This window comes from Plectropomus leopardus, chromosome 4, assembly GCF_008729295.1.
Source record: "Plectropomus leopardus isolate mb chromosome 4, YSFRI_Pleo_2.0, whole genome shotgun sequence".
Classification (NCBI taxonomy): Eukaryota; Metazoa; Chordata; class Actinopteri; order Perciformes; family Serranidae; genus Plectropomus; species Plectropomus leopardus.
In genome coordinates, this window is record NC_056466.1 from 21,373,555 (window position 1) to 21,394,595 (window position 21,041).

The window sequence follows — 21,041 nt, forward strand, 5'->3', positions numbered from 1 at the left end:
TGGTTCTGACATTTTATACAGTTCCAATAATTCTTCTTACAGGATTCAGCCAATATGAAAAATAGCTCGTCTTGGTACCACATGTACCACAGTCACACAGTATCACTTCCTAGCTCACAAAAAGGATTACATATAAAGCACTTTAGAGTGTATTCAGGCATTGATGGGTAAGATTCAGTCATCTTACTGTTAATACATTAAAATTTAACTTGTGCTAAGTAGTTTTGAGAGACATCTTCTGTTAGTTTGTTTTAGGGTATAAACAGAAATCTGCACAACCAATGGCTGAAACATTTGTGCTTTGCAGACATTGCACTGTGTGCAGTTTTGAGGGTGCTCAAGGAAATCAGAAAAAAAAAGAAATTGAAACACCATTTGCATCATACAGTGGTATGAAGCATTGCCAAGTTCCAGTTAATTTCAGAGCGGGCAAATTAAAATTTCACTTAATTTGTAAAAGATACCCACAGCACTTTCATTATATGACCAGTGGCATTTTTCATGGTACATTCATCATCTATCAACATCTACTGTTGTAGCTCACGTAAAAGTTTGATTTCAAACATTCAAGTCCTCATAGGCATTTCAAACGAATGAGTCTGAATCAGATGATACATTAACAGAACTACGTGGTTTTTGCTTTCTATCCACAGTGCAGCATTATAAATATTGCTTGTTAACTTGTAGTTTATTCATCATAGAAAAACACACATGCTCCTCAGGCATATCCTGTTTGCAAACCCTTGTTAATAGATATTCAAATATTAAAATTAACCAAGGGCAACTATCAAACTGTTATCTTATTACCTCATCTGACCTGTCATTTCCTCAGCTTTGTATTTACTGTTTTGGTTTATCATTTATTTAATCCAAACTCAATTTATTTTAATCCTTTCCCATTCTTCAGTGCCCAGTGAGGTATTTTTCCTCTCAACTCTAACTGTTGATAACTGTTCTAAAATTGCCCTGTTGGGTTTGTCACTCATGTTACAGATAATGTGAGATATTTGCTCCACAACCACAGAAATTATGGTATAATTTATATTCTTAAAAAGGGGATGAATATCCCTTAAATAATGAAAACACAACAGACAGACACTTAAGGGGTTTTTTTTCCCTAAAAGGAGCATTTCCTCTCTCACGCTGAACAGAATATATGCATGGGCAGGGTGGCAGAGTCATCCATTGGTAAAAAACAGTTTACAAGCCATATTTAGTCCAGTTGACTGAAATCAACCTTTTTGAACCCTTTAGGAAGCTGCTAAAAATGTTTATTTATGAATACCACATCAAAAGCATGGTCAAATGTGCTACTATGAAAATCCAATACAAAGAGTGTAAATGTTTTTATTCTGTATAGCTGGTGAAGGTGGTAATCTACTGAGGCGACTAGCACAAAAGTTTGAGGTCTGACGTTGCCCATCTCAGTTTTAATCTCTAAGAAGTTTTTTTTGTTTGTTTGTTTTTGTTTTAATACCTGCTTTATAATGGTCTCACTGAAATCATTGTTCATCAAAGTTCTGCTTTTTTGGTTGACACAAACTACAAACATTATTTAAATTAATCTAAAAAAAAAGATTGTGTACTAAATGAATCTGTTGCACTCCCTACTAACAATTCACAGACGTCCATTTCTTACAGATGTTGCAACAAAATCCTAATCATGTACTGCAATTTAAGACTGAATTAATTAAAGCAATTTCTGTTTTGATTTTATTCTTCAACTAAAGACTTCATGTATAAAGATAAATACACTTTGTGCAAAATAGGAACTGCTCACATGAAGATTTGTAAATGCACTTACACTTCCTTATCACTAGCGGGGCAGATAGAGAGCAACAAAAACGGACACAAGGCAGAGCGGTTTTTAATTGCTGCAAAAAGCACTTAAGAAGTATGAATCTGACTCTAATGGGATGTCCCACACAGTCTTGTACTAATGTCCCTACAGTATCAGTTTGCATAAGCACACACTGTGGCAAATCCACATTGCACTCATCCAAAAAGTTCCTGCTGTTTTTTTTTTTTTTTTAATTCTACGTGGTTTCCTGCCTGCAGAGAACAGCTTTGCAGAATTGTTGCAAGCACCCGGTGAGAAGAGCTGCTTTTAGCCTGGGCAGTGAACGTCGTGTCCTGACGTCACAGCCTCAGCGATCACGTCTTTGACTGTGTATCTGTAGCTTTTGTTGCATGAGAGGAAAAACTGAAAGACCCTGTGTGCGTGTGTGTGTGTGTGCGTGAGCAATGTGAGAAGTCTCAGTTGCCACAGGCTGTTAAAGGGCTTGTACTGCCCGAACATACACAGGTTAAGGCCACTGTTCCAGTGTGGAGTCAAGCAAGCTCTCTCAACCTTTGGATCTCAATCATATTCAGTTGAGATGCCACTTCCTTCTCCCACACCTGTTTTATCTAAGATGCACACAATCATAAAAATACTCAATCTGAAAGTATTTAAACACAACAAACTTGCTCTGATACAAAAGCGCTTGCCTCCATGCTCTGTCTCAAGTGCTCTCTCCTTCCCTCTCTGATAGGTGTGTTGATTGTGGTTCACCCCTGCGGCTCAGTGCTGCTGCTGTGGTGCGGTCCCTCCTGCTCATTGATGGTGTGGAGGAGGAGGCACACTGGAGGGTGGAGCGAGGCGCTGCCGATCTGGTGAGCCGGCTGAGGAGCTCCTGGTGGTCCACGTGCGACCCTCCTCTCCAGCCCGCCCAGCGCCTGCTCCTCCTCCGCACTGAAGGAGGCTCGATGGCCGCAGCTGTCACAGAAGTCGCCTGCCTCCTCTTCCCCCTCTTCCTCCTCTTCATCTCCCTCTCGTCCCAGCAGGCGCTCTAGCTCTCTCAACTCCTTGCCTTCCTGGCCTGTCCCTCCAGCTCCGCTAAAACTGTTGCTCCCACGTGTGCCACACACACACACCTCAATCCCAGAGTCCCCTGTAAATCGCCTCCTTCTCCCATTGGGGAGTCGGTCTTTGTCCTCAGCAGAACCCTCCGACAAGTCCTTCAGCAGGGGATCCTTGCAGGAGTCGTCCCCACTTCCACTTCTTTTCTCCTGGCTGGTAAGTCCCTCACTGTTGAGGTGGTCTGACAGCAGTATCACGCCTGACTCTTGTGCTGTCTGCATGGGCTTGTTATCAGGCTTTGGCCTAAAGTCTAAGGTGGGGGGTTGTGGTTCCTCTATGCTGGGTCTGCAGCACAGACTGTCAGAGACCGGGGCCACTGCAGTGGGCTGGATGGCTGGACAGTGTCCCTCCTGCTGCTCAGGATCCAGTGGACTAGAAGCCACTGAGGATGGGCCTGTGTGTAAGGCACTGTAGGGAGGGGGAGGAGTCGGTGGCCGATTGACCACCTCTTCATAATCAGGCAGGAGGTAGTTTGGCAGAAACCCTGCAGAAAAAAAACATACATTTGCCTATGCAATGAAAATGATTACACAACAAGCCAAGGGCCATCTAAAACTGCTTTGAGGGCCACAACTGACCCTGGGGCCGTACTTTGGACATGCCTGCTTTAAACAAACCACCCCTACAAATTTCAGTATGACCTCATTGAACTTCCCAGACCACTTTTCAAACATTCCCAAAGCAATAGGGGGAAAAATGTGACAAAACAAGCTAATTTCTGGGTCAATTCTGTGCCGAAGGCTGTTGCAGCACTGTGCGAGATGGTGTTGCAACACTGGCGAGGTACCAAGAGAGCAATACTGGCCGTTTCCTGAAAACTGGGGCATGCAAACAGGCAAGGTTCTGACGCTGTGTGAAACCAGGGATACATGTCAGTGCAAACATTACATTTGAGCCAGGGTTTTGAGTCAGTACTACTGCCTTGTTTGTCACCAGTTTTAAATCCTTCAATTTGATGGAACAAGAAGACCACTGATTAGAAGTTTGAATTATTCAGTAATATTCTTTCCAAGAAACAATGAAGGAAGCTTCTGGACAACGTCAGGAGTACTGCCTGTCAAACTCTGCAGCTGGTGGGCCAAGTGATGGGCTCAAATAATAAAAATGTATACGAGCAGATTTAATGACCAAATAATTTATACACTCTGTGCACCAGCATTAAATAGAGCTTGCTGGGTTTCACAAAGTTATTCTGTGCACCAAAACTTTTTTTTTTTTAACAGAGCAGAAGATTGATTTTCGTTTTTCACCAGCTTCTTAGCAGGCCAAAGACATGCACAGCCCTGAATAGGATAAGCAGTTACAGATAATTAATGAATTAAATGAGATTGTGTGTAGTGTGGCGAAAACTGACAGTTCTTCCAAGCTAAGATGTTTAGGGGAGAGAGGGGTAGGACCATCCTCAAACAAAAAAAGAAGGAACCATAAATACTTTTCATCAATAAAGATTTAAACCTGATATTCTGAGCAGGCCTTTTTTACCCATTCAAACTGACTTGACAGTGATACGCAAACTAACATGAAAAAAATTTGTCAACTTTTGAGAAAAATGGCACCCTTTAAAGATTCTACTTTATTATCATTATTGTTTTTTATCTGATGGTTACTGGAGATTTATTAAGTGTGTAAAATTAACCTGTTTCTTTAATTACAAAGCTCAGGATAGATAGCATGAATGGATGTTCACCAAGTAGTTGGAGGATAAAAAAATTAGATGTTTTTTTTTGTTTGTTTGTTTAATTTCCACTTAGGGACAGCGCCACCAAGCTGTAAACACAACATTAATATTATCACCTTATTAAGTTGTTCACAAAATAAATCTCTCTACTCATTCCACAGACACAGAGCATCTTAAGCACGTGTGTCTGTCCACCTGGCTCTTTAACCAACCCCTGAGAAAAATATATCTGTCTTTTTAGCAACTAAATGCTTGACTGTGTTCACCAGCTAGTGACTAACTTTGTCTGTCTGTTGTTTGGTACGGCGCAAAGTGACAGAGGGTTTATAAAAAAAGTTTTTGTTTGTTGCAGCTGGAGACAATGCAGATAGGAGCAGTAAGACTGAATCAAAGTAGTGAAGTATTGGGCCAAAACATTGAGATAAAAGTGGTTTCACACTATATTAAGTTATAAGATCCATTGAGATCATTATGACAGTGTTGATTATTGCAGCTTTAGCTGCTGCTCAGTACTCATATCCATGCAAAGTAATTGTCATCAGTCATCAATAGAGGTCATATCAAGTATAAAATGAATGCAACCCAGAAATGTTACTCATCAGGTTTAATCATCAGGTTGTGTGTGTCGGAGTGGCAGCTCTTACTGAAGTAGAAGGGCACAGAGGGGTAGTTGTGTGCTTCGCGGTAAGCGATGAGGTTGATCTCGTGCTGCCGTTGTTGCTGCTGCAGTCGATGTTTGGTGCGGCGATGGTGACACACGCAGCAGCAGCTCAAAATAAAGATGATTGCCCAAACCAACCAAAACCCTGAAGAGAGAGGAAGATCAACACTGTCATGATATGTTTACCGTGGAACCCCGAAAGAAGTTAATGTGATTGTTGGCTTGATATTTTAAACAATAGTTTTGAACGGTTAAGACTGTGCTCTACAGTATCCATCCTGTTAAACTGTACCAGCTTGTGGTGATGTAACATAAGTTGCCTCCTGCTAACACAAACATAACACTGCAGATCAAACTCTGCCAACATCTGGTTCCAACATAGTGAAACATTTACATGTTTGTATCGTGTATTGCATTATGAATTTGATGGCACAGAAACAATTTGGTCATCCTTGAAAGGTCCAAGTCCGTTCTTATCTCTGCAACAAGGCACTGACAGATTTCTCTCTGGAGCAAACACATGTATGACACTGCAGCAAAACACCCCAGCACAGTGTGATTGTTTAAGAACAATCTGTGCTTTTTCCTTTTGACGTCAAGTCCTAAATTTTTTACAGAGGTTTGTGTGTGGAACTGTACTATTTAAACAGCAGTCTTAACACCAGCAGCAAGCAGAAGCTGGTTTCAAAAACTCCAGTTTGTGATGACTGTGTGTTTGAAGTAAGAGGAACGGCATTACGTCAACACAGAAAAATGCTGGGACTTCACTTTGAGGACTATAGGGAAAACAGCCAGTTTCTCTATAAAATAAAGTACTCAGTACAGTGCATCTCCGCCATTCTGTCATCAAGACATGCTAATTCAGTATTTGAGATTTTCAGCTGAAGTTAATAATGGCCAATTTATCTGTCTGCAGTAGCTCTAATATCCATGTGGCAGGGACAGCATGACTCACTCACACCCTGGACTACAGCATATTCAGAGAATCAGTTACCTCTACCAGTGTACTTTCAGAAAGAAAACTACATTACTTAAACAGGCCTAAATTGTGACATAAGGAGTAAGAATATGGTTTTATTTTATTGGTGCACAAAACAACATAATTACTTAAAAGTGCACAACTAATAGCATAGTAACATAATATAATGCAGTTCATACATTAATGTAAATGCCAACAAATGGAACTGAAATCCAGTTACATAAAGGACATTTAGATTAATGCATCTGACCAGATTCTGAAAGCAGAAAAGTACGAAGCTCTTTTACGCCTTCATGCCAGCGAAAGCTGAGGCGGGAGGCATTCTGTCTTCGAGTTGTCTGTCCATCCCAGACTCGTTAACGCAATACTTCCAAGAATGCCTCAAGGGAATTCATTCAAATTTGGCACAAAGGGTTCACTTGGATTCAACAGTGAACTAATTAGATTTTGGTGGTCAAAGGTCACTGTGACCTTGAATCCATCTTATTCTTGTAAACACGAAGGAGAGAATTTCCTATTATCTGACACAAACATCCACATGGACTCAATAATGAAGGGTCAAGGTCACCGTGACCTCACAAACTCTGTTTTAGGCCGTATGTGAAGAATTCATTTACTAATTGACCCTTCATTAAGCCCTGTCCCTTTGACATGGTTAGCATGGAGCTCACCATGTGACTGATTGCACTCCCTGAAGAAATAATGTCTAATTTCAGGGGACATTTTGAAGCCATTTCACAGAGACACAGACGAAATGTTTCTGAAGTATATGTTCAGGACATCAACCTCACTCAAGTGCAGAAACAGGTAAAAAAAGATTAAGATAGAAGCTAAAGCCTAACGTACTGATCATACTGTAAAAGTGAACCACCACATCAATTGGCGATTAAGACTTCCGAAAATGAAAAAGAAGGGAAACTTCACCGATATTCAGCAAGCTGTGTGTAGTCTTGTGTCATTACAGTGTGTGCAGATGAACAGTGTTTGGCTTTCCCCCGTGCTGCCGCCAGCGTGCGGTCCTCCGGCAGCTGACAGTTTGGGAGCTTTGGGGGAGGACCATGCGCTGGCAGTGGCACGGGGGTAAGCTTAACACTGTTCATCTGCACACACTGCGATGACACACAGCTGGTTAAATACTTGTGAAGTTTCTCTGATTCCCCCCACCTGTTCCTGTAGGTGCTTATTCACCGTTATAATCATTTAAGAGCCAAAGCAGCACGTGTATGCTTTCAGTAGCCAATTCAGCTAACTAGCTGACCTTAGCTAGGGTAGCTGACTAACACAACACTTTTAAGGGTTTGATTTTAGAACAGGTATGAAATGTTTATCTCTTTCAAACCTCTCCAGCTAACGAGAACCATTATAACAACGTTTGGTTCAAAATCCACCGAACCAGCCTGAAAATAAAGAAAATCTGAAACAACTGCATGAGAGTCTATGGACCACAGTGATGTAGTTGTCGGACCCTTGATGGAGTTGACCGATGCCACACTATGATTGGCCAGTCTGTGTCGAGGGGTGGGACTTAGTGAAAGGTCAATTATGACAAAGTTTCACAAAAATGCCAAAGAGGATAAAATGATAAGTGATGACGTTTTATATCAAAAGGTCAATGGTCAACTTCAATGTGACATTTTAATGTTCTGCAGAAACACTTTTCCATCCATTATTCAGTTTTGTAAACCGGGAACAGGAGGGGAGACCCCAGGTCACATACTGAATTGGTGGCACTTATCTTGGTTGTCCACCTTGAAACTGTGCTGACTATATAGATCCGCTGTGCAGCAGCGTTGAAGATGTGTGTGAACCATCCATGTTTTCACAGACATGGACACAAACCGTGACTGCAACTTGACTGGTTTGCTGAGGCATGCATCTATCATCTACATCTGATGTGACTGGCTGGCTGGCTGAAAAAAATAGTTTAACTTTTCCCTGAAACAGGCAATGATCAAATGCACAAGTCTGAAAGTGTATCTATTTTCAAACACAATTGGTGACACATAAATAAAGGTATGCAGTGAGTTTGAATTAATATAAGCAACTACTCACAAAGACTCACAGTGACTTGGTCATTTCATCGGTTTGAGCGACAGGAATTTATGAAACATCCTGCATTAGTTCCTTCATGAAATCATCACAAGTTATGCATTTCTTACGCCTGTTTTGTACACTCATCATAAAATGTTACAAAAGAGGCTGAGTAAGGTTATTTGCATGTAGAAAAGAAAAAAAAAACTCTGCTGGAGATTTATTTATCGACCAAATCTTTTAAAAGTAATGTCAGATAATAAAAATACAATATGTCATTAAAATGGCATAGCATTGGCAGTGCAATCAAAAAATTCTAGATCAAAGCTGTGATTGTATAAATTCTGGGGTAATAAATGTAAACTGTATTTGTTGACATCATGTGAGCTGGAGGTCACTAAAATAAGCTAAGAGTTCTGCTCTATGTCAAAACCTGGTGATGCTCAAACATCGTGGTCTGAGCCTGGAAAGGAGGATCACAAAAAGAGAACCCATCAGCACATGTAGCATGACTACTGCACTAATGTCACACCCTGTTGCAGAGAGGATTATGTAAACATACCCTCTTTGAGTTTGAAACCCTTGTATTTAATCTACAAGTATGTGCCCCTCTCCTCTCCAACTGTACAGTGTCACGTCAGCAACAAGGTCTGACGTGGACTACATCTTATTTCAGGGCTGCCTCGTGAAACAAATAAGGCCATGTTGCCACAGACTTTTAAAGAACACTTTCCAGACACAGCCTGTGTAAATTACGACATTTGACATTTCACGTTCTTAAATGGAAATAAGAACAGCTAATACATAGCGTTCCTGACATTATAGTTCATTTAACTCATTTTAACAATTTCAAAAACCAGAAGGAGTTTCAGCTTATACATAACATTGAACAAATAAAGAACTGTAGTTAATTTTACAAAAATGTATTTTGTTAAGGTGAAAAAAACCTAAAGTTGTGTTTCACAGAGGAAGTGAAACCCTTACAAACCCAGCCAAATTACATTTCTTTTAGTTTTTAAAACTCCAGGAGACCTACCACCACTCCTCAACCACTTTATGGTAGTCTGAATGGCTAAAATTTTAAATATGTCTTATCTTAAGGTCTTTGCACACTGACTCTGAAACTTTTATCCATTATTAAGGTTTTTGGAACAGGTTAAATTTTCAGCATTTTTCAAATCCGTCAAAAGTTTTCAGAGAGTTGTTTGACCAAGAAAGAGTGAAGAAAATGTGGCGGCTGGACACGTCCGCGACAAGACAGAGTGCAATTTCATTACTCAGACAGCTCACTTTAACAGGTCAGATGGTGATATTAAGGCAGATGATGATGACGAGGAGGTTGATGAGGACCATACACAGAGCCAGAAAGCAAAAGTGTGGAGACAGAGAAGAGGACAGTTTCATGCAGCTGCGGTGCCTAAATGCAAGATGCATGGAGACAGTGGTGAATGCCAGAGAGGTACCTCCAGTGGAGAGAAGCAAGGGAGCAAATGTGTCTCGTATTGCAAATTTTTGCAATAAACAAGAAGCTTAATATGCTAGAGTACATTATCCGAAGCAACTCGATCAGGTCTCCCTCCCATCCCTCAACAGTAGATGGCAGAAGTATGATGACACTTTCCAATTTAGGGTGTGACAAGTTGCGTTCCTTTATAATTTTTTTTCAAAAAGCAATGGAGGAATACTGTAGCTTACCGCTAGGAGATGCTGGTTCAGTAAAAGCAATGACAGAAGGTCATATCCATAATTCCCACTAGGAATTTTGGGGGCTAGGAATATTGTGGACACAGAGAGGGAGAGTGAGAAAGGGTATAGAAAGCAGAAAAATCAAGAACAAACAGGATACTTACACCAAAGCTCGTAGTAGTAACTGCAGCACTGAGACTCCCCGCAGCAGTGTCCCGACTCACAGATGTAACTCTGGTTGTTGACACCTTCACAGTGCAGGAGGCTCTGCAAAAGAGAGGCTGTGTCACTTTAATAGGAAAGCATTATCAAAATCTCAACTAAAAAAAAGTAAAAGGGAACAAAAAAAAGAAAAGGCAACACCACGTTGTGGCATCCTGTTACATGCTGAACCACTAAAGAAATAAAAAACAGAGCCCCCCCCCCAGCAGGTTTCATGTTTTATTTTTTGACTCACACAGCATGAATTACGTTTCTTCTGTTTTACACTGATCAACAGGAAGACTGTTTATGGCCAATGCAAAGAGAACTCAATTGATCTACAATGGTTTGGGAAATATTTGGCCCTATCATGATGACATAACCTCAGTCGTAACTGGTTCAGTCAACTGCGTTTGGAAGCTACATAACAAGTTCAGTTGAGTGACAAGCATGAAATAAAGTGAGAGTGACTGTGATTTTATATTTACCACATTATGCACATTATGTTCAGCCCCATCAAGTGTTCACAGAGCTGGGTAATGATTAAAAATAAAATGGTGCACTCAGGCCAAATGATCTTTGTGTTTTTGGAGGGCTGCTTATCCTGTTCATAAGCTGTTGTCACTTAATGTATTCAATTTATTTTCATTGTTGTTCATGTGTTTCCTTTTTAATGTCATGGTCAGTTTCTTAAAGCCTTGGTACTCCTTAGCCTACACAACCAAAGTGGTTTGAACTAACTGTCATCGTTAGAGCACCACGCTCTCTTAAGCAGGACAAAAACTGGAGCTGGGTAAAAAAAAACAAAAAACACTTTTTATTTTCAAATCAAGATTTTCGCTTCCAAAAATTGCAAAAACAAGAAAATCTAGAAAAAATCGTTTACTTTGCCACATTCTGTTTCGCAATGATGCTCTCATTTTGACTTGCGTTATAACTTCAGCACACCCCTTTCCTTTACAGGGGTGCACTCTATAGATCTAGCAACTTTTTTGACCCTCTAGCAGCCTTATTTCTTAAAAGCAACCAGTGACAAATTTAACAACTTATGCAGACCATCAGGGGAAAAGTACGGAATATATTCACATATATTATATTCTAATTTATTTCCATGGGTGCTGCTCAAAGTAACTGCTGTTCACAACTTTTCCTTCTCCTCTTTTGCCATGTTTGATTTATATTTCTATTCATCTATTTTTTATTATTTAAATACGTTCAATTAATACATAGTGTTTTCAAATTCAATAAGTAATGGGTTAAATAATCATTAACTCAACATTAGACAGTATAATCATGATTATGATTTTTGGCCATAACTGAGCCGCTCAACTTACAAGTTGAGTCATTTCTAGAGTTTCCCTTCTTTTGCTTGCATTTTGTCACATAGTACAAAGAGCACAGGTGACACAACAAGGACCTTTCGATACAAGTGTTCCAGTGAGCCATGACAGTGTGGCGGTGGGTCAGCCTGCATGACTCTAGGACCCAGAAACCAAAGCAGCTCTAATTTTATTATTCACACTTCTGCTTTTCCTTCAGTGACATTAGGTCAACATGTCAACTTTCTCTGTGAGAAAGGAATATTTTTGATTTAGTTTGTTCTGAAGCTGGTTTATCGTGTACTATTTTCCTCCGTTTACTGAAATGCGCGCTGTGTCCCAGTTCCACACATAAATACATATTTCTTAACAGGTTTTGTGGTGTGAAGTATGTAAACACAGGGAAAAAAATGATAAAACTGGGTATTTTTGAAGACAGTTAGTATGCATATTGTGGATGTACACTTCTGTCCCACAGCGCAATTCACTAAAGCAAAGAGAAGCAATGTGCAAGGCTGAAAGAGAGAAAATCTTTCTCTTAATGAGGATTAAATGCTAACTTTAGTTTTTTTCCAACCTGGACCTTATTTTCCCATGGTTTTGTGTCAAGTGACTAATGGGTACATTGAGGAAAAAAGTAATGCCTGCACCCTTACTCCTCACCACACAAGTTTCATGAACATCTTCTTGGATCTTCATTAGGCCAAATTGTTTAAAAAGTTGAAACCACACTTATATTTCTACATACTGCACACCAATAGGCTGACAAACTCTATGGCGGCAGTTGTATTTAACCATCTCAATCACTCAGGGTGGTAAAACAATTAAAAATCAACAAAAAACACGTAGAAAAGAAATAGAAAAAACATAAAAGATATGGGGAAAAAAAGGGAAAAACAGTGATACAGTGGCCATACTACAAAATATCAGACATATATCTTAATTAATAAAACATTACATCAAAAATAAGTGACTAATGGGAACAACAATGTTTGAAATTGGCCCAGTATTGAGTGAGAGCGCTGCAGCAGCGAAACCGGCCGCAATGTGATCCCTGCAGGCAACTGAGGAACTTCAATGTGCATTCATTAAAATAGCTTGTTTTTGCTACTGACAGGCTCAGATTGTTATTATAGATGTCTGAGAAACATTTGGAATGGATTCTTTTTGTTAAAGAATAAGGGCATTTTTATTTAACCAGAAACAGATCCCAATATTGCCATTGCCAAACACACAAGACTTCACTTAAATAATTGAATTTAATGTGTACAGAGCCAGCATATTTTCACCTCTAACTGCGTGAACTGTTTATTTAAACCAAACCAGAGTTGGTGATTGTTGGAATTGTGCAAAGACAAAGCTTTGGTGAGTTTTATTATGTTTCTGCTGACTTGGAATTAAGTGTTTATAATATTGCTAAAATTACTGATTATGTAATTGGAGCTTAGATGATCTTACTCGTTGAAAAAAGGTCTATCTCTAGATATCCTTTCAGTAATGCTGTCAGACACATAACAATCTGAGCCTGTCAGTGGCAAAATAGAGCACTTTAGTGGACAGCAGCGCTCAATTTCACGCAGGGTCTACACTGCAGCCAGTTTATAAAAAAATGTTCCATGTTTCCATAAGTCACTGAGCACAGAAACATGAGAAATGAAAAAACATGAAAAATACCAAAGTTACCCTTTAATTTTCAGGGGAATTTTAAAATCATATTTGATGTCCGATAACAAATGTATTGTATCATTTGCTGTTAGTTTAAAAGTACAAAGTATGCTTATTTCTCATAAACTAACTACAAAAAATAGACAGCATTCTATAAAGACTATTACATAATGCATACATAATGCATCCTTTGTACACTGAGTAGTATAGGGTATGAGCACAGTGTTTTTAACATGTCTAGCCCTCATCTTTGAATAATCATGATAACACTGCAGATATCTTGTAACTAACATTTATACTTAGCTCTGGAGTAAACAAGTCCCAACCACTTGTGCTTGTAAGCTGCTTAAATTTCATCAAAGGCCCATATCAAGTGTAAATTTCTGAATCGCAGCCAGTGCAAAACCAGTATGTAGCCCCAGACCTAATAAACAACTTCAACTTAAAAGTTTAGCCAAGTGGCCAAATCAGAGTGTTAAACTATCAGAAGGTGTTTGGCTCAACAGTCCATTTTTATCCAAAATCAATCTGTTTCCAATTCAACAGTACATTACACACTTTAGCTGTCAATAAAGCAAGCTAGGAGCTCTGCCTGATCAAAAGTTAATCTGAGTAAGCATTTCCATCATACCCCGTGAAAAGTTGTGAAAGGACACAGATGGATCAGCACAGTGCCGAAAGACAAGAGATCACTGTAATCAAAACCCTCTCATAAGAAACGTCTATGGATTTTTCCATATCTGCGATCCCTCAGATCTTTTCTTCGAGACTAGCTTAATGATTAGCTAGGCAAATTTCTATATCAGGATAGTTTTGCTCTCTATAGATTACCAGCGCAGGTCCCAGATTGTGAGGCATGATGATCCAGGGTCCAAAAATCCCAGACAAGTCCCTCCAACCTCATGGGTCATTATCCCACAAAAGAAGTCAAACAGCTCTCAAACATACTCTCACTCTCTCCCTGCCTCTTTCTCTCTCTCTTTCTCTGTCCACCCAACACACACACACACACACACACTCACACTCACACACACACACACTCACACTCACCCCACTCCAATCCAGGCCCAAACAGTGGACAAGAATTGCTCTACGGAAATTTCCAAGCAGCAGCGGAGGGCGAGCTCCTAGCTGGGGCCGCTGCGTGATAATACGTCGTACAGAGTGGTGAGACGTGTGTGTTGAGTGTGAGGCAGGGAGAGAACAGCAAGAAAAGCCCTGAGAAATCCAGACACAGAGCAGTAACACAGGAATGATTCGTCACACACCAGATCAACACAAACCAAACTGCTGACTTTAAATGTGGCCACAACCTCAAACCCAACAGATTAGTCATTTCTCAACAGCTGTTTCAACCTTATCAACATGACATTAAAGAAAACAGCCCAAACACAGAGGGATTGCGTTGTCTGTGTAATAAAAACATGATGTTCTGTCTCCACTTTGTCTCTGATAACTTCAGCTGTTTTCACTGAGTCACTAACTACTCTTCACCATATGCTCTCTACTTGGCAGGCGGAGCGCTTTTTGCAATTCAGTACAGATACGTATCTAGTTTGTTTGGCTCTTCAGTTACACAAAGAGTACTGAAGGGACTTTGTGAAGAAAAAGTGCTCGATCTAATTTTTAACATGCATGAGACTCCTCAAAATAAAACTAACTTGTGCAGCAAGAAAAAATTAGGTGATAGGTTGTCAATCAAACAGCTGAACCTGAAAAAAAGGTGATCATCTGAGATCATCCCTGGCTGACTTTTATCCTGTAAGACAAACCGAGCAAAGAATCCAGACAGACTAGATTCCTGTCAACCATCCAAACAGGCAAACATGAAACAATCCACCTCTCTCATGCTATACTGCCAGATTAAAGGTGGATTTGGTTACCGTCCCAGAAATTATTGCAGCGTTAGAAAATAATCAACCTATATAATGAGAAGCTGTTGAAATGAGCCGACAACGAGAACGGTTAAAAAATGCCCCTTTGACTATTGAATACTGCTCCTGGAGATAAGTGGCTGCAGTTCTTGGTTAATTCTGACTGCACAGTCAGCGTTGATCCACTTAGCACAGGCCTGTAGGACTTGGCAACTTAGCTGATGCACGTAATGACCTCATTGACCCCTTATTTAATATTCTGTCCTCCAGCAAAGAAAGGTGCTGTTTCATAGTCATCAAGGTTATCCAGAACAAAACACCCCTGCCATGTTTTGAGTGTCTTCCAAATTTCAACAGCTGAGGAGGTCGGTCGAGAAAACACAAATTACCATTTTTTACCTAAAAGTTAGAACCCAGAGTACGTTTGCCAGCAGTTTTAGATACAAGATTTAGACAAACTTTAACTGTTACTATTAAATGACTAAGCCTTTTCACATAACCGTTGGCACAAAATTAAGAGGTAAAGCTGTCATGACCTCTGTCCTGAAGCTCGGCACTAAAGGTGGAGTGGCAGGTAGAGTCAAGTTGAACATTCATGATGGACATCCTCGCTATACCTTGCAGAATTACTATCGAATTTGACACAGATTGTTTTTTTGTCATTAATGTATTATAAACACTTTGATGCATTAGCAATGCTGATCATTTGAGAATGTTTTAATGATTCAGGCAGACCTTTTTAAGACTGAGGATTTTGTCCTAAGCAGTACTGCATAAAAACCAGTACTACAAAACTTACAAACCAGAAGCAGAGCAGGGTGGAGGGATTGGGGGGCTTCTGGGGCCCAAAATGTTTTCTCAAAAGCCTAGAAACTTTTAGGTTTTTTCAAATACATTGGTGTCAACCTTGTGCTATTCAGAGAAAAATACATGCCGTTGTTGCGCATCCTGCTATGCCATTCTTTATCTCTCTGAATGTTCTTCTCTTAGCCTAATATTAAGTTCAGAGTATTAAAGACCACATTTAGTAGGCATTGTTGAGGATTCCTGATTTGCAATTGGAGCAGTTCAGATTATTATGAAATGGATTCAGTGTAATAGATTTTTCAGCAAAACATTCACTCAGTGAACTCTACTCCAGCATAGTTTTACAAACATTGTTTTTCAGATGCTGTTTACACCACATTCCTATCCTTCCTTTGTTATGCAGCTTACAATTCATAACATCAGGCAATTTTTGCCTTCTTTTAGGTGGCAGAAGTGAAATGTAGTCACCCTCAACATTTGTCGAATTGCGGCTGCAAAACAATGAAGATAGTTGGAGAACAGTTAGATAAAAAAAAATAGGACAAAAGCTCTAGAGGATTATCTTTTTTTCTTTGGCAACTATCATGTTCTCCCCAAATCATATAAAGATTTCTAGGCATTTGATTATCTTAAATGGCTTGATTATCTTAAGCCATTTTAGGCATTTGATTATCTTAAATGGCTTGATTATCTTAAGCCATTTTAGGCATTTGATTATCTTAAATTGGGCTGAGCCCTGAAAGTTTACGATCACAAACATGAAATCTTAAAATGTCTTTAAAAATTATGGTCGTCATCTTCAGGAGTTAAAAAAACCAGAGTATTTGTGTGTTTAAGGTGTGTGTGTGTGTGTGTGTGTGTGTGTGTGTGGCAGAGGATAACATGGTGCTTATAGGCTAGCTTTATTTTAATCAACAATGTCATGTGACTTTAATAGTCACCGTAGCTTTACAAGCTCTTAATCAAAGTATTAGTAAAAAAAAACAAAAAAAAAAAAAAAAAAAAAACGTCAGACAACTTTTGTTTAATATCGGTACTATGAACAGCTGTATAAAGGAACAAAGAAGTTGTAAGGGTTTTTATACAACAGCATCTAAATACATCTTGATGACAAAGTTACATCAACAGGAAATGCATTTGTTTGGCGGACAAGTACTGAAGTATACAAGACTTGTTAGTTTATATGGGCCTACATGTATGTATGTATAAATCTCTCTCTCTCTATATATATATATATATTATATATATATTTTTTTTTTTTTTTTTTAAATATATATATATTTAAAATAAATATATCATATATACAAACAAAAAATGATACAGAGCCATGGAGCTTTAAGAGTGAACAGTGTATATTGTTGACTGTAAGAACAGAGCAAATGCGAGGCATTAACCATAACGTCTGACAGTAACAAGAAGTGATCAGTAAGTGGTTATGATAATACTGTGAAAGATATAATATACCTAACTCTATGGTGTATGCTGTTAAGGAAGAACGCAAATAGCAGATATAACTCAGGGTCATGCAATGAAACTATTTTCTCCCTGAAGCCAAGGGCCATCAGCTTAACATGCACCAACAAATAACATACTTCTGTTCCAAGGGATAGTTTCCCACTATGCTTTTCTTTAAATAATGATAATACCTGTCTGCAAATACATGTTTCATGACTCTAGTTGGTTTATGCACACATGCGTGTAACAAACAGATACAGACTTTGCACGTGATATGGCACGTGGTAATAATAGTAACTGCTTGGGAAGAAAAGGTGCAGACACCAATCCCTTTAAATTAGTTTGTGACCCTTGTGCCTTGATGTCTTCTCTTGGACTGCAGAGGAACTTAAACCATCAGTACTAAGTGAATCCTAAGAGATATTTGAGCTACTGATAAAACTTGGAGGAGGAAATCTTGTGTGAGAAGACTGATTAAGCCCTGATCTGGGTGATACCTGATAAGTTTTCTTCCTACTTTCTCATGACTAGTAGCTCATATTTACAGTAATGCCAACACAACGCTGCAAACTCTTTTGCCGTGGCATTACAGCCATAGCTTTTCATGTGTATTTACTTTGACCAGAAGAAAACAGCAGTGATGGGGATACCAATGATGACCTAAATCTAGATTGTTGTGAAAATCTATTCAGTCTAGCTCATGACGAAGCAGCTCAGATGCATCCTTGAGTCTGTATTCAGCAAAAATGCAGATGCAAGAATGCAGAATGTTGTTACTGCATCTCGTTACTCAAGCTACTGGCAGGCATTATCACTTGATACAACACAATGCTAAATCTGCTGCGTTTCCTCAAACAGATATATAAAAAAAAAAAAACTACTTAGTATTATGCAAGTTTGTGGTTTCACACTTATCATGCCCTGGTAAAACATGTACCTCACATTCAGCGCTTCTCAGTGCACTTTGCATGCCCTTAAATGTTCCATACTATGATTGCTTTCAGGTTCATACTTGTATTTGGGGTTTCTACAAGAACATGTTTACATGCTTTAATGTTCAATAAACATATCATGCCTGTGTTCACCCTCTGTCTGAAACGCTCCACTTTAGCACCTCTCTCTTGGAGCTCTCCTCTCAAAAAAGCCTAGCCTTCTCTGATTGCTCGCTGTTTTCCACATCTGCGCTCTCTGCATCTCTGCACCATCATTGCAGTTTATATAGCTAATCTGTGACACTACAACTTAACAGAAGTCCAGACATCTTGTTGGAGATATGCATTTTACAATATGGGACCTTTTGAAGTTCTCACTGAAAAGTCACATGACCAGGAATAATTGCTAAATAACCATACCCTACACAATGGCAATTGCTGATGCGGAGCAGTACTGGATGCTAACTAATCACATTAACCTGCCCACTCAAACTATGCATGCTTAAGTTGAGTCAAAAGAATCACAACAATATATAATATTGAAACCACAGCATGTCTCCAAAAGATTTAGCATCAAAACGGTAACACTACTGAGACTGAGAATTTAAAAAACATCCCTCTAGGCAGGTGCAAATACTTTTGACAATGGATAATTATTTAAAGCTCACTTCTAATTTCTGCATCCTCAGAGGCTACATTGTGAATTCACTCATCCAGAGACAGTGAAGTGAGCAGTGACTTGTGAACCTTTGTAATGTAAAATTGCAGTACAATCTATTCAGAAATACAAACTGTACTCTGATCTCATAGGAAATCATTATGAATGCCATGACAGTATCATATAACACCCTATAATTATTATTATGACTTAATTATAAAGATGGAGGGAGAAAGCCTGGAGACTGTACTAAAATTTCTGCACACATAAACGGATATATATCAACACATAGCAATACAGTGACTATTATCTTTTAGCATATATCAATGTACCTGTTAGTCACTCCTTTTAGTAACTTCCTCCCATGTTTCTTTTTTTTTGTTTTATATTACTTTTTTGTGAATTGCATATTTTGATTAGGGGTCGACCGACATTGGTTTTTCAAGGCCGATAACAATTCCGATTATTAGTAGATATTGAGACCGATAACCGCTATTTGGAACTGATAGGCATTTACAATAAAAATTGAAGTCTTTTTGGCAATATCTAAATTTTGTAAGGTAACAAACTCCAACACAAAAGTTTGTTTAAATGCCTTTGGAAACTATTAAATCCAAACTGAGACATTCAGAATCATATACAGCAAGTTCCCAGCAATGTTTTTTGATACAGTCAAGCAAAACTTTAAATTAAAAAATGAATAAATACAAATAGAGGTTTTGCAAAGTAAAGGTTCCTACCATGACAAGTTTCTTTGCATCTAGTAATAAATCATTTTTTTAATAATCAGTAAAATGCCAAATATCAGCCCTGATAATCGGCAAGGATGATAATCTGTCAACCACTAATATTGATTTTGTATTTTTTGTTCTTTGTTGTCTGTCTGTAACTTATGGTGCTGTCTGTCTTGGCAAGGGCACTCCTAAAGCTCAAGAGGTTTTTTTTTTGGGTTTTTTTTAATAAATGAAATAATTTAAAACATATTAGTTTCTATAAAGAATAACACTGACTGGTGACCTGACTACTGGGTCAACTGGTAGGACAGGATTATTACAATGTCACTGACAAAAACAACTAACATTATCTTCACACAGAGAAGCTTTTGGGTTAACTGACTAAAAGAACAACTTTTTTGTTTTACTGGCAAAGATTATGCACTAATAACGTGCTAGTTGTTATGTCTACTAGTGTGGCTGCATTCATACCTGAAGAACTGCTTTCATTGTTTATGCAACTCACTTCTGCCTAAAAGTCAACCCTTTACCATAAACACAACAGCGCGAGGCCCTGACTCACGAGCGTCCCAGCAATGCTAGGAGCGTTAGCAGCTAACAACCGTGCACAGCAAACAGGCTAACATCTCTCTTGACAGTACAGTACAAGTTAAAGCAAGTTAATATATAAAGACAGCATACTTACTACTTTCTAACAATAAAATGGGTTGTTGTTCTATGACACAATAAATGTCTAGTTCAACAGTTTACTACGTTAGCCTGGTAACTAGCTAGCTAACAGTCCCGTGAGAGAGAGCCTTGTTTTCGGCTGCTCAGCCTTACCCTGTCTGCTGCGGACTCGGGAGGGGTGACAGAGCCAACCGCGTGCAAAAACAATCCCATTTTAACAGCCGAACACGCGCCTCTCATTCCATTCAAAATAAAAAGTGGCTACAGCCTCGGCAAAAACACAAACATGCAGCGGCTGTCGTTCACAAACTGTGTCCGAGTATCCTCAACTACTTGGCGGCCCCTGTGGCGCTGCGAGGCCGCTGCATGCGCCGCCTCCTCTGGACATTTCAACAAGGCACGGAGCTGCTGCTGCTGCTGCTGCTGCTGCTGCTGCTGCTGCCGGCGGTGCCACTGGCTGATACAGCTGTTACACAAGCCGTTCCTCCAGCACTCTGCCTCGGTCTGCTGGGTGTGGCGTGCTCACCCTGACTCGATCCATGTGCGCAACGTGATGGGCGTACAGTTGCGTGGATTGCCACTGGTTTTACGGACTGACACGCGATTGGACAGCCCGGGCCAGCTGGGGAGAGACTGACCAATCAGTGATCGGTGCGTCTCTGGTGCATGGCCTTGTTATCTTCCTGGGTTCCGCTTCTCGTGTTTATGGGAACACATGTTCACAAGGGAAGGCATTCCTTTCCTCATGACCTTTTAACTTTGTTATCCACGTTTATGAGACTGTAGTCAA

The 21,041-nt window shown here is 39.5% G+C and overlaps 1 protein-coding gene across 3 annotated transcripts; it reads right to left on the minus strand.

The window, feature by feature from the left end:
- Positions 1–1,175: 1,175 nt before the first annotated feature.
- Positions 1,176–20,693, minus strand: wbp1lb (WW domain binding protein 1-like b). Of its 3 annotated transcripts, XM_042485401.1 has the most exons (5): positions 20,405–20,693; positions 14,173–14,340; positions 10,102–10,204; positions 5,225–5,386; positions 1,176–3,386 (listed from the first exon to the last, which is right to left on the minus strand). In XM_042485401.1, the coding sequence occupies exons 1-5, from the start codon at positions 20,489–20,491 to the stop codon at positions 2,551–2,553; spliced, it is 1,356 nt and encodes a 451-aa protein (XP_042341335.1). In that variant the 5' UTR covers positions 20,492–20,693; the 3' UTR covers positions 1,176–2,550. The 3 variants fall into 3 exon arrangements, with proteins under 3 accessions (XP_042341335.1, XP_042341336.1, XP_042341337.1); XM_042485402.1 differs by lacking the exon at positions 14,173–14,340 and having other exon boundaries at positions 20,405–20,689; XM_042485403.1 differs by lacking the exons at positions 14,173–14,340; positions 20,405–20,693 and adding an exon at positions 13,954–14,031.
- Between the last annotated feature and the right edge of the window lie 348 nt (positions 20,694–21,041).